The sequence below is a fragment of the Bombus affinis genome, chromosome 3 (genome assembly GCF_024516045.1).
Source record: "Bombus affinis isolate iyBomAffi1 chromosome 3, iyBomAffi1.2, whole genome shotgun sequence".
Lineage (NCBI taxonomy): Eukaryota > Metazoa > Arthropoda > Insecta > Hymenoptera > Apidae > Bombus > Bombus affinis.
In genome coordinates this window covers 5,362,283-5,376,090 of record NC_066346.1, presented here as the reverse complement: position 1 = coordinate 5,376,090, position 13,808 = coordinate 5,362,283, and the positions used below count along the sequence as shown (strand labels likewise).

General features: G+C 42.1%; 2 protein-coding genes across 52 annotated transcripts in view; both read left to right on the top strand.

Annotated features, from left to right (window-relative positions):
• Positions 1-7,960, top strand: part of LOC126913980 (cell adhesion molecule Dscam2) — a 55,294-nt gene extending 47,334 nt beyond the window's left edge. For 30 of the 50 annotated variants that reach the window (XM_050717294.1, XM_050717282.1, XM_050717280.1 and 27 more), the window contains exons 17-29: positions 65-251; positions 331-618; positions 697-966; positions 1,046-1,277; positions 1,342-1,518; positions 1,589-1,755; positions 2,059-2,298; positions 2,536-2,703; positions 3,236-3,373; positions 4,029-4,219; positions 4,301-4,658; positions 5,011-5,068; positions 6,192-7,960. In XM_050717294.1, coding sequence (XP_050573251.1) covers positions 65-251; positions 331-618; positions 697-966; positions 1,046-1,277; positions 1,342-1,518; positions 1,589-1,755; positions 2,059-2,298; positions 2,536-2,703; positions 3,236-3,373; positions 4,029-4,219; positions 4,301-4,658; positions 5,011-5,068; positions 6,192-6,276 — 2,559 coding nt within the window. In that variant the 3' untranslated portion in view covers positions 6,277-7,960. Of the gene's footprint in view, positions 1-64; positions 252-330; positions 619-696; positions 967-1,045; positions 1,278-1,341; positions 1,519-1,588; positions 1,756-1,840; positions 2,024-2,058; positions 2,299-2,535; positions 2,704-3,235; positions 3,374-4,028; positions 4,220-4,300; positions 4,659-5,010; positions 5,069-5,505; positions 5,869-6,191 lie in introns of those variants that run through there. The other 20 variants (XM_050717325.1, XM_050717319.1, XM_050717320.1 and 17 more) reach the window with 4 other exon arrangements.
• Positions 7,961-9,185: 1,225 nt separating this feature from the next.
• On the top strand, positions 9,186-10,331 carry LOC126914099 (protein dpy-30 homolog). Of its 2 annotated transcripts, none has more exons than XM_050717596.1 (3): positions 9,186-9,309; positions 9,426-9,502; positions 9,946-10,331. In XM_050717596.1, the coding sequence occupies exons 1-3, from the start codon at positions 9,294-9,296 to the stop codon at positions 10,186-10,188; spliced, it is 336 nt and encodes a 111-aa protein (XP_050573553.1). In that variant the 5' UTR covers positions 9,186-9,293; the 3' UTR covers positions 10,189-10,331. The 2 variants fall into 2 exon arrangements, with proteins under 2 accessions (XP_050573553.1, XP_050573552.1); XM_050717595.1 differs by having other exon boundaries at positions 9,200-9,309; positions 9,423-9,502.
• Positions 10,332-13,808: the final 3,477 nt, after the last annotated feature.

The window sequence follows — 13,808 nt, the reverse complement described above, 5'->3', positions numbered from 1 at the left end:
GGATTACACTCTGAATAAGTGTCTTTGTGTGTGTTGTGGCGATATTTACGATTCTCTTTCGCAGGTTATTTACGGACCATCTGACACCTGGTACGATGAGAACACCAAGGACACCAAGATCACCTCCTCCAGCGAGACCATCTTACACGGACTGAAGAAATACACCAACTACACTATGCAGGTTCTGGCTTTTACTTCTGGCGGCGATGGAGTTAAATCTGCACCTATTCACTGCCAAACGGAACAAGACGGTAAGTGATGCCTGATAGAAGTAAATTTACAACAAATTGTAACTGGTATCTGAAACGTGCCCTATTCTCTTTCCTATAGCCCCTGAAGCACCTATCGCGATCAAGGCTCTGGTTATGTCAGCTGAATCGATTCTTGTCTCGTGGCGCCCACCAAGCCAACCGAATGGAGTTATCACCCAGTATATCGTTTACACCAAGGCAGACAACGCAGAGGAACCAACTAGCCAGAAAGTACCACCGAATCAACTGACTCACGAGGCATCTGGATTGGACAAACAACGTAGATATGACTTCTGGGTAACTGCTAGTACCAACATTGGTGAAGGAGAGGCTTCAAAGATCGTGGCATTGGCACCAAGCGTTCGAGGTACTCTTCAATTTTCTATTGTTTAAATTTTAGCCATTTGTGGTAAACTAATTTGATCGTGATAAACTAACTTTCCAGTACCGGCAAAGATCGCATCGTTTGACGACAAATTCACTGCTACCTACAAGGAAGATGTTAAATTACCCTGCCTGGCTGTTGGAGTACCTGCACCGGAAGTTACATGGAAAGTACGTGGCGCCGTTCTTCAATCTAGCGACAGACTGCGACAACTGCCCGAGGGATCTCTGTTCATCAAGGAAGTCGATCGTACCGATGCCGGAGAATACTCTTGCTATGTCGAGAACTCGTTTGGCCATGATACTGTTACTCACCAACTGATCGTTCACGGTGAGTGATATCTTAGGACCTCAGATGGGATTCGGTGGGATTCGAGAACGAATGATTGATATAAGACGACGTTTCGTAGCTCCCCCACACTCACCGCAAGTTACTCTTACTGCTACGACCACCAACTCGTTGACGATGAAACTGAGACCTCACCCTGCCGATAATGCTCCGATCCATGGATACACGATTCACTACAAACCTGAATTCGGCGACTGGGAAACTGCACAAATCAGCTCTACTGCTCAGAAATATACTCTTGAAAATCTGTGGTGTGGCTCAAGATACCAGATTTACGTTACTGCATATAACGGGTAATAATCTAGACCTGCATGAATAAAACTGTCGTGGAGCGAGGCTCACTTGTCATTCCCTTAGAATTGGAACCGGCGATCCTTCTGACATGCTCAACACACGTACCAAGGGCTCGAAACCGATCATTCCCGAAGCGGCCAGATTCATCGAAGTTTCCACGAATAGCATCACCCTGCATCTGAGCGCCTGGTCCGACGGTGGCTGCCCAATGCTCTACTTCGTCGTCGAACACAAGAAGAAGTAAGGAAAATTGTATAGAAGAGACTCTTTGAGTTTGATGAAAATTTAAACGCCCTTTGACGCGATTCAGGCACCAACAGGAATGGAATCAAGTCTCGAACAATGTAAAACCCGGTGGAAACTTTGTCGTTTTGGATTTGGACCCTGCTAGCTGGTATCACTTGCGCGTTACTGCTCACAATAATGCTGGTTTCGCTGTAGCCGAGTATGAATTCGCGACATTGACCGTAACCGGAGGTAAGAGGATTCAAACGGCAGCGGCACACTCGTCGCCGGTGCTAATGGTGGCTGGATTGAATGGTCGCCATATTTTTTGTTCCAGGCACCATTGCACCGGCCCGAGAGCTACCTGATGTGAACGGTGGTGGCAACGACGAAGATCCGATGAAAATTTTCATGGCTAACTTAAATCTGGTCGTACCCGTGGTAGCAGCTATTCTTGTTATAATCGTTGCCGTCATCGTGATCTGCGTTCTCAGAGGAAAGGGTCATGGTGGTGATAAAGGTAATATTCATTTTTTTTATTGTTTTAACGAACAGGTACGATCGCACCCCCCGTACGCAACAGTGGCAACGACAACACGGATGTCAGGCGTTATTTCCCCTGGTTACCTAGCTGGCTCGACGTGAACGTTGTGGTGCCGGTGGGAGCTACGGTTGTTGTGATTATTGTAGGCATAGTTGTGATTTGCGTCGCGCTGTCTAGGAGAACTCGAGGTCCGGAACAAACACGGCTGCGAGGTATCTCATCAGCCGACGAGAAATATTACGAAGGACAATGTATACCAATTTTTTTTTATTATTTTATCTTGCTATGAGAACATAGATGGAAGTTTATCAGAAGGATAATTCGTAAGTAAAAGAAAAGTTTAATCGATTCAATGGAAATGACGTTAACGATGAAACTAGTCCGAGATGTTGGGAGAAATTATTTTTCTGATAATCGATCCAAATCGAATACCGAATGCTCGATATTGTCGAACTTTCGGGTGGCATTTGTATCGTTGGTTCTTTTAGACGATGTGGTATATCAGCAAACTGGAGTTGGCGGAGCTACCCTTGACAAACGCAGGCCCGATCTTCGCGACGAACTTGGATACATCGCCCCACCGAATCGCAAACTGCCCCCTGTTCCCGGCTCAAATTATAACACCTGCGATCGCATCAAGCGAGGTACAGTGATAAGTAAGCCACAACTGCCTACAATATGATTTCTAGCTAAATTCCAATTATTGTCTAGATGTTGTCGCATCGGCACGATAGTGTTACCGTTATTTTTATTTTACGTGACACACGATCGAATCGCACAGGTGACACGATTTTAGACCTCACCATCGTCAGACAAATCGGCGTGCCGATACGTCGTTGATAAACCTCACTCACACACACACACATATACACGTCCAGACACGTTATTTATATACGCGTTGATTATAGTCAATGCCAGTTGTTTTATTGTTTGCCTCGCTTCAAAATGTTTTTTCTCTACACCTAATCGATATGTATGTCCCACGGGAACGGTTATCTTTCCTCCCTTATTTTGCGCTTATCACATTTGCTGCGCGTACCAAGCGTGTACCATGAACGATTACCTTGTTCACTCGGATGACTCCGTGAATCGTCAATGAAATCAATCACCCCGATATGGCAGCGAGCCAAAACCGAACATTGGTAAGCGTCAGTCAGTCGTACGACCTTTGTAGTATATGTTCGATAGGTGGAACAGGCTCGATAAGAAGCCACTCGACGTGGGATCCCAGACGACATATGTACGAAGAATTGAATCATTGCGCACCGAATCGAAGATGTCCACCACCACCCCGTATGGGCAGTGCCGAAGCTCTCTCCCACAGAGGTTGGTAAAAATAGTTAAAGACCCGAACGAAGTGATCTTTCTCCTTCTTGTGTCGCCATGACGAGCCTTCGTCTATCGCGAGACTACGATTACTAACCTACGGCCGGTGCAGCTATTGGCTGGTTGCAGTCGGTCTTCGTAAGTCCTTTAAGTTGCACGGTTCTTACGCCGTGCTGATGTAACCCTCTTAATGTTTGCACGTTCTCGCATGCTTGCGCTCTGGTACCCTTTGGTTTCGCAAACAGATAAACACGATGTACTCATAGGAAACACCTCTTTCGATTTGTCCCACTTTTCTAAGCGGAACAGGACCAATTTCTCACTTGATCTTCGTCAGTTTTTAGTTGACGATATTTACGATATTTATCATAAGATACGAAAATCGAGCAAATGTAAATGGACCTGTACCTATACGACTAACATGCATGAAATCTTTCCTTAAATATTTCTCGTTGACAAGCAAGTACGAGACAAGAGGAGAAACATAGGAATGTAATACGTAGGTACCTGACAATTTTAGCGATAGCGATGACTGCACGAGACCAACACCTTGCGAAAGATTATCCGATTGATGGAGATAATCCTTTACAATGAATAGATTAGTTCAAGTAGGTCTATAACTGCAGTGTCTACCCTGAGTGATTGTTTCTTTCAGGCATGGAGGATGAGATCTGCCCGTACGCCACCTTCCACCTTCTTGGATTCCGCGAAGAAATGGACCCCAGCAAGGCTATGCAATTCCAGACCTTCCCTCACCCTGGCAATGGACACTCTGGTACCATGGGACCACCTGTTGGACATCCTACTAACGCTTCTGCTCACAGCCGCTCTGGATCTCAGTCTATGGTATCAAAACTCTTTCTAGAGATATTTCCTAATTTAATTAATTCAATTTATTGAATTAAATTCCTTCCTTTTTTTTTATAGCCACGTCAAAATGGTCGTTACTCTCGAGTTCCATCCCAAGGAGGTGGCAGCGGAACCCATAACGTTTTCTCTCCTGAATACGATGACCCGGCAAACTGCGCTCCTGAAGAAGATCAATATGGCTCTCAATACGGACAATACGGCGCTCCCTATGATCATTATGGATCTCGTGGCTCTGTTGGACGTCGCAGTGTAGGATCGGCCCGCAATATTCCCGTTTCTGGATCACCCGAACCACCCCCACCACCACCAAGGAACCATGACCAGAACAACTCCAGCTTCAACGACAGCAAAGAGAGCAACGAGATCAGCGAAGCAGAGTGTGATCGCGACCAACTTGTGAACCGCAACTACGGCGGTCAGTACAAAGAACCGTGATCGAGTAGGGAATCAGAGGATCGAATTACGAAGCGAATTAATTTACAATAGAATGACTCGTTACCGGGAAGAACAATTTTCTAACGTTGTATCTTCTTGAGCCGAGTCAAGGCGATCTCGTTTCGACTATTCGCTCTGTGTTTCCTTATCGCTGCTCGTTCTTAAATAGTAGAAAATATAGGCATGCCGAGTGAGTCACGGCGTACAAGAATGAACCGAGACTCGCTACGGAGTCTGTGTATCTAATCGTTTAGCTTCCACGATTTGCATGCTACGTGTCGTCGTAGTAGTTTACCGTTGTGTCAATCGTGCCGTGTGTTTTTCTATTTCAGTGAATGCTCGCGGCAAGGACGGCATGACCACCGAGGAGATGCGTAAACTCATAGAGAGGTCAGTAGAGATCGAGTGAGTTTGGTTAACGGTGTACGATTAAGAAACGTCACCGTTCATGCCGCTGTGTCTCGAGCGATTTCTTGCCTCGAGAACTGTCATTGACTTTCTCGAAAGTAAATTGGCCAACCACTCCGTTAGTCGCTTCGACTTTTACTATTCGAACAAACGTCATACGTTTCTCGATTCTCCATAATATAATATTGTAATTTTGCCAGACCTGCTTCTTCTTCTCGTAAATTGTTGTTTCTTTTTTTTTTTTTTTCCTAAACCATTGGTATCTTCGGATTCGATTTGGACCAATTGATTCGCTGGGTGTTCCAAAATGATAGTGGCGATCGAGTGCACGGTGGTTTCGCTAAGAATTCTGAACAATCCTTTTGACAATCTGCTTAACGTATCTCTGACTTTTTCTTGTTTCATGACTCTTTACGCAGGAAGCCGTAAGTTCGTTAGACAATAATAATAATAATTAAACCGCAGGATGCATTCTTGTAACGACAATCGCGTTATAGATGAGTTTTGGAAAGCTTTAGAAGTTGCGTTAACTTTGTTCTTAGCTAGTTTTTTGTGGCCACGAGAATATAGGTCAGTCAATGCTTCGACAGCGTCGCTTCCATACCAACGACAATCAGATCTCTACCTGGGTCGAATAATGCTTACTATGTTTATATGTATTTGCATGCGATTTTCATGACATTTTGCCAAATGTGATATTCGTAGATAATACTAATTTTTGTTCACTAGATCACGTCGACAGATCACGATCACAATTGCGATCGATACCATATTTATTTTTGCTACAGCTCTTACTTTTTTCATTGCTACAGATCCTGCTGCCATTGCCGCTGGTGCTACTAACTTAACAACCGCTATAAAATATCTTTATTATCGTACTAATGAAACGATTCTTATTATTAATGTACTGGCGATTGCAACTAGTGCATGTTTCGCTGAATCACGTGCAGATAGTTTTTATTTCTATCCTTTGGATGCATAGATTCTACCGGAAAAATGCGATATATAGCTAGTATCCGTATGCGGATACTTAGAATAACGCTGATGTAAAAGGGAACGCACGAGTACAAGGAGGAGAATTGAAAGCATAAACTACCTGTTACAGAAACGAAGCCCCCAGCCGGCAAACCGGCGCCGGCCACGGCGGTCACGGGGGACTCCTCACACCCTACGATACTGTGGCAGTGTAACCTGTAAATCATCTTCCGTGGTCTTCCGTCTCTCTCATCACCAGCGACCGAAGATTCGAGAGAAACGGAAAGAGCGCGTACGCTAACTCTTCCCCCGGTGCTGTCGTCGGTCCAAATTGCAACGATATATCAGAAAAATTACCATCGTCGCGAGTAAATAGATTCGGTCCATCGCATTAGGCGGTACACTCGTTGAGACGTTTCGTTTAAACGATCAACCTTGAGATTGATTTACCAGTGACGACGATATTTGCCTCCTGAAGGGACCGTTTTCTTCGTCTTCGATCATATCATTTTATCCCCTTTTTGGCCTTTCTCTATTTCGATCTCGCGTTTTTTCGTATAAGCGCACTCATTCTTGCTCAATTGTCGACAAGGCCATATTACGAAACTGCCAAATTGATTAACTGCCGATTCAGGCGAAGAGATAATTTTTATTCGAGGGGCAACATACCGCGTCGTTTTGTGTAACTTAACGAACCATCGAACTCATCGATTCGTTCTAAACGAGTGTCTTGTTAGAAAACGAACACACCCGGCATGTTCGTGGACGTTGAAAAAATGCGACTAGAATCCGGCCCGCGACGCGTGCTCTCGGCGACGGTGCGTTTCACGGGGGTTTTGGCGGTATATCCTAGGTTACAATTGTCGCTTCCAAGCACCACGAGTCACGGGAAGTACACACGAGATACATTAGTTACTCGCTTTTTAAGTCATGGTTGTGCCACACTGCCGCTCCCTACAGGCATATGATATTATACATACATATATATATATATGATGATGATATTATACATATATATATATACAATTTATAATTTCGTAACGAAGGTTGTGTCCCCCTTTTTGGTGATTGACGATCTTGAGTCTCGACGTCGCGGAGAGCAAGTCTAGAAAGCACTGTATTGCGACAGTGTCGCAGAGAGTGCGTCGTCGTTGTCGTCGTTGTAGCAAGTAGTCAGGCAACAGGTCGCATCGATGCCGTGGTGGCGTCTAATCGATACTTCTTCCGCCGCGTGTGTCGAACCAACAAATTTTCATAAAATCCCTTTTTCACCGATCGACTTATCCGTAGGAAGAACGCGGCACGCTAAATCGTAGATCACGATTCGAAACACGAAATTGTCAGCTGACCACATTATGAAACATCACATGCCATACTTTAAAAGGAGAGAAGATAACGCGTAAGCACACACACACCACGTTCGTTGTCGATTTTTAATCGTCCTATATAATATTTAGTCCGCTATACACATACATATATTCGCAAGCTAATCTCGATCAATTATGAACCTACGTGAATTTAATTATAAAAGCGACGATGATATTATACGTGTAAGCAATTCGAGCAACAAGTATCGATTTAAACGTAAGTAGGACATAAGTCGGACGGATGGTCGCGAGGTGCGCCGTTCTCTTTCGTTCAATGGTGACACGTCGAGTATAAATGAGTAAATAGAAAAATCAGGCCGTATAAATGCGATTAGATAGAGCGTTATTGGAAATCGAGAAAAGTAAATAGATAAGAAAAATCGAAACACCGTTCGTACGAATATTCAATCCTGTATATCGATGTGGCGCCAGGATACGGTTACGACGCGTATCTCATAGTTCGTTTTTATCACAACACTATCTAGATATATAAAAATATATAAATATATAAATATAAATATATATGTATACATTGACGTTCATATATATACGTTGTAAGTAGGTATGTCTAGATATTACATTTATTTGCCGAGGCGACGCACGAGTGGTACACCAGTTGAACTTGGATCACGGTCGAAGGATGTCTCGTCGTTGACGACGAGCTGTTGCCGGGATACTTTGTCCGTGAATCTGTGACTTTGAATGTGTGGCTGCAACTCTGCTCGCCGACGCACTTTTACTCATCGATGTGATTTTAAAGGTTGCGCAAAGTCTCGTGTCTCGTGTATGTGTTACGATCGCGCTCTACCACATTAATGTAGCCATGTGCAAGTCACCTTTTACGATGTATATCACGTTTTACTCACATAACGCTCGCGGAACTTTTCGCTTTGATGCTTTGGAACTTAACGCGATGAAAGAGAAATCGAAAGATATTTAACATATTCGATATTAGCCGTACGATTGATGACATGACCGTCGATATTAAATAACAAAATCTGAAAAAAATAAAAGAAAAAAAAAACGTGATGTTCGCGAATTGTCGCATAGCTTTCTTTTATTAATCGATTGGAAATACTACTCGTTTAATCGTTATAGTTTGTGTGATCGATCTGGTATCGTTTTTTTTTTCGCAAGGTTTAACGTTACTTTTGATGATGCTGTGAAACGGTCGGTGTCGCCGTCCGCGTTATACTTATATATTATGCTTTGTTCATTGGTAATTTTGGATATTCGTTATCGTGCAGCAACGAGGCGGTTCTTCGAGCTTCTCCTTCGGCGGAGCGCGTATCGTTTTCTTTTTCCGTTGCAAGCAGACTCGGGACATTTCGTAATTAGTACCCTGTGTTGCGCTCAGTGCTCGCCTTTAAATTGGCTGTAAGTTCGCATTCTCGTACAACGATACTCGTATTTCTCCGCGTTCGTAGGGACTCGAGGATCCGCTCGCAGTACACCGTTTCCTCAGTACCACTATTTTACGTTTTTGTACCAAAGTCGTAGCGTCTAACTTTACGTTAAATAAATAAAACCAAAAAAAAAAAAGGAAACAATTACTTGTTTGATTTTAGGTTCCCAAACATCAAATCTTTTATTCAACCTATGTTTACGTTCACGAAGGACTGGATTTTTCGTTAAACATAATTGTAAAATAATCGCTATATCATGTTTTAAATATTTTAAAGATCTATTAGAACACGTTTTATTATACTACAAAAGCAATGCGCTATTGATTTGCAATATTTAATATTTTACTGGATTATCAAAAACCGCGTCGCATTTTGAATGTTTACGATATGGTAACATTTGAATGGTGCATTTTATGCAGTGATAACTCGTAATAGTTGGTAACATTATTTGTTCCCACGATGGCGTCTGGCGGTGGTACGTACCGTTTATTTTGCTTTTTATTATTTAATAGGTAGTGTTAGAGGATACGTTTCGGACGAGAATTTGTGTTAATAATAATGTCGAACAACGTGTTATTCTTGTAATAGCAGAAAACACAACGGAGGAAAGGACTGAGCCAGCAACACCGGCACAACCCCTCACCAATGTTGTGAGCGAAACAGCGCACGTAAGTTAGATAACCTATAAATGTAGGCGTAACCTGTTGTGCTATTATCTTTTTACGTTGATCTTTATCATTGACAGTTTCTAAAATATGATTATTAATCGAATATTTTTCTAGTGTTACGCTGATTTTATGTATCGAAATTTACAATGGATTATTCGAACGAAACAGTTTTGATATTTCCCGCCAAACTAATGACAGCTGTTGTATCGAAATTTAAGTTTGGTTTTGTACCAACGACATTGGATTAGATTATTTCAGCAGTTAGGTTTGCATATTTTTGTACAGTTTCATTAGTTTTACCAATATCTTGTGCTTTTTATGACTGCCTTTGTGTGCACTTTATAAAAAGTGTAAAGAAAATAATAGCACATAATTCTAGCTATGTTTATAAGAATAAAAGTAACACCGATTTTAATCCGCTATATTGTTTTTCATTGTTGCAGAGGATACTAGCAATGAATAAGGATTCAGATCTGTCTGGTGCGCCACCAAAGAAATCACGTGTGGAATTACAATCCTTGCCAACGAGGCAATATTTGGACCAGACTGTAGTTCCAATTTTGTTACAAGCTTTATCTAGTTTAGCTAAGGAACGACCTGCTGACCCTATTAGTTTTCTGGCTGGATACTTGTTGAGGAATAAAAGTCAATACGACAATGGCGAATCTCCACCTACTAGTCAATGAACTGCGTATGCATGTATAAGTATGTGGTGAAAATTGATGAATTGTTTATGAACAATTATTGACATTTCTTAGGAGTATATTCAAGTTGGACAAGGTGTATTTGTGTATCAAATTAAATAAAAATGTATTAGCTTTTTATTGTATGACAAGTTTTTTGGTGGTTAAATAGCAAAGAAAATGTAACGAGTTTCCTCTTTGGTGCTTATCTCTGTGCTTAATTTTAATGACAATTTTCTGGTGAATAACGAGGTTAATTCTTTATATATATATATATATATATATATATATATATATATATATATAATGTAGAATATATATATATATATATATATATATATATATATATATATATATATATATATATATATATATATATATAATGTAGAATATATATGTATGTTATGTGTATTATAATGTATAAATCTATAGAGATTAAGTTCATCATCATTAAGATATACGATACCTCCAATAATTTATATCTGAAAAAATTTTAATCAGATCGTGTCGGGTCGAATAAAAATACTTCATAGAATTTGACTGAACCGATGTGTTTCACATCGACCATGAAAAACGAGAAGGATCGTTATCATTGGTCCAATAAATCGTAATGAGTATTCCGTGTTCACATCGATATAATTGGATGCAATTAAATGTAATCGTCCACTGAATTGGCATGAAATTTATTTTACAGTTCGATAAGATCAATAATACGTATGGACACGCAACGTTCGGCCGTACACTTTAATTTTGTTCCATTCCGGAAGTGACACCAATTTTTTCGAATTTAAAATCTGCGCGCGCCGTTTACCAATTATGTACGTGTGTCATCTAGTTGTTGATTTGTCGAGCGTAGTGTGTTGCATCAACGGTTTAATTGCGTCGGTGGATCGTAACGATGTTGAAGAAAATTCGTGTATATCCCAGATAACGCTATGACATTGGTACAAAACGACGACAACGAGAAGATATCGAGGTAATTTCGTGGGGAACAATTCGCACGGCAACATCATCGTACCAAGTCCAATTAACGAGGTGAGCTCCCATTCAAGTCCCTCGTATATTACCTTGGTTTCTTGATACGGCTGTCACCATGTATTTGCCGTGAACTTCATATTGCCTTTATTTTTCTGCTGTTATTTCGCGCTTTCTCGAAAGAATTTTTATATTGTGTAATATCCAGCAAATATCTTTTTCGTCTGGTCAAACCAAATAGGACGAAGATTCGCGTTACATATCGTATTGTACATAGGGTATCTATTGTAGGAACTTTTGAGATTGAACCGTATATGATGCGATACAATATGGAAACCAGGGAAAGATACAGTAGCAGCGAGTTTATGTTTCCTTCCTGGTTTTCGTAATTCTTTACATTTAGACGAAACAGCGAGCTTTGCGCGCGATCATATTACAGTTAGCGCTCTCTAGGAGCCCATGCACAAAGAACGTGTATCAAGTAAACTGAGAGTATAGTTAATGGGTGAATCGTGTCATGGCTTTCGTCGTGCGCGCACAGTCTGCAGATTCACGCCCGTACGGCCATACGGTGACTCGGTTCAATTGGCACGCATATTGGAATTCTATTAGCGAGATTACCGACAGTAATTGCTCGGTTTGGCACAATATCGCACGTTCGTCTACAGCCAACAGGCTAGTGAGCGTCAAACGCGGATTAAGCGCGCGTCTTGCATCGTGGCTAAGGCAAGGCGGGTGTATTATGTTCCCGATTATGCTAGTACTAGTCACTGGTCGCACTCGGATCATCTGAACGGAATATGTCACGAATTGCGAATTTGAATATGCGCCGTTATATTAGCCGGGACTAGTCGTGTCAAAGGAGATGTTCGGTTGAAATTACTCGAGCCACCTAGGCGGGAGCGTTGGTCTCGCGCGTTCCTCTGTGAAAATTTAATCGAAAGTTTCTACGGGTTGGGAAATGAAAGTTGAACATAGATGGGGTGAGAGGAACCGGAGGGGGATAAGTTGGAAAAAGGACGGACGGCAACGTGTTTCGTTGGGAAAGAAACGAAACTTGTAAGTTCGCCGATCTCGAAGGCCGGAAAACGATTTACCGGTCATAAGTGCGCCAGACTTCCCAGGTTGCGCCGAGGTTTTTTGAAATTTCTGTCTCCGAACGACTCCGGATAATATAAAATTTTTCTCCATAACTGGAAACTCTGCCACAGCTTCCTGTCCCGCTCTCTTCCTCTCTCTAACTCGAGTCTCTCTGTGTCGGAGTTAGGGAAAAAATGCTTACCGAGCAGATTCGCGCGAGCTAAAGCCCTCTTTTCTCTCGTATTTTTTACCAAGCTAAAATTCTATCTGATAACCAGAAAGTTTTTTTCTACTCTCCGCTCTTTTTATATTTTTCTACTTTCTCTCTCTCTCTCTCTCTCGCTTCCCTTTTTTTTGCATTTTATTTGTTCATGAAAGATGATACACGGACTTTTGTCCGAACGCGGCCGCGTAGCCTGAGACAATAAATAGCGGTTGGGTTTCGCTCTAGTTACGATTATTAAATGTAATATCTGTTTTGAAAATAACGAAGCCCGTTGTAATATAAAATCGTTAATTGAATATCAGAACGTTTGCAGCTTGCAAATTGAAACTGAAACTTGCGAACTGAAGCATTCGGGAACGTATTCAGTTCGAAAATGAAATTCGTAATATGGTCACGTTATAAACGGACATTTTAATCAGTCTGACTGAATCGTTCGCGATTTCGTGAAACAGAGCGAAGGTACACAGGACGTTTGCTATGCCGTTGCCGGCCTGTGCCTTCCCCTCTTTCTTCCAGTCATTCTCTTCTTTTTGAATTATCTTGCGGTACCTCGCTCGCGGGGCCACAGATTTTCATTTCAGATCTGGCTCTGGTACAGTGCAGAGGAGAAAATAGAAGTCGCTTCCCGTTGATTTCAATCTGTTTGACGGTACTCTCCTCGCTTCTTCTCGCTTCTCGAAGGGCCGCGATGCCGGGGATGCTGGCGTACCGCGTCACTGCCCGAAGACAACGAGACAAGATCCGCGACGCGAGACATCTGTTATCATGCCACGGCATCTCCTCAGCTATTTCATGCTCTCGTTTCTTTCCTTCCGTTCCGCTCTGCTTCCTCCTCAGGACTTATTGGTCTCGCGAAGACATTTCCCTGAAGGACATTGATGCGCAATTACGTGAAAGTCCCGTCGACACGGTCGTGTAAACTCGAAAACGTCGCGTCGTCCGGCTTCTTACTCGTCCCCTGCGAATGGCTCGTTCTCTTTTATAGCTATGTAAATCGGCTAGATGGGACAATAGGGAACTTCATTGTTTGAAAAATCTTTTATTATCACACGAAGAAGAGGCTCGTCTTAATTGGAGAGCAATGATACACAAACATATTCGTTAAATTCCCAAGTTATCTGCGATATAAAAGCGTATTCGCGTTGAGTAATTAGACGAAATATAATAGAATCAATTCGATAATGATGTTTATCCTCGGACTGTATGCAAGATGCGCGCAAACAGAACAAGTATGGAGCATTCATTCCAACGAAGAGTACGAACGTTTGATGGCATTGTGCGAAGTTGATTTCACCAACGAAAATCATTCTTTGTGTCGTTCCTAAAACGATATCCTGACTTA

Bases quoted from the DNA above. Each gene is read 5' to 3' on its own strand.
- LOC126914099 (XM_050717595.1), top strand. The intron at 9,503-9,945 runs GTAAGTTAGATA...TCATTGTTGCAG, and splicing joins TTGTGAGCGAAACAGCGCAC to AGGATACTAGCAATGAATAA.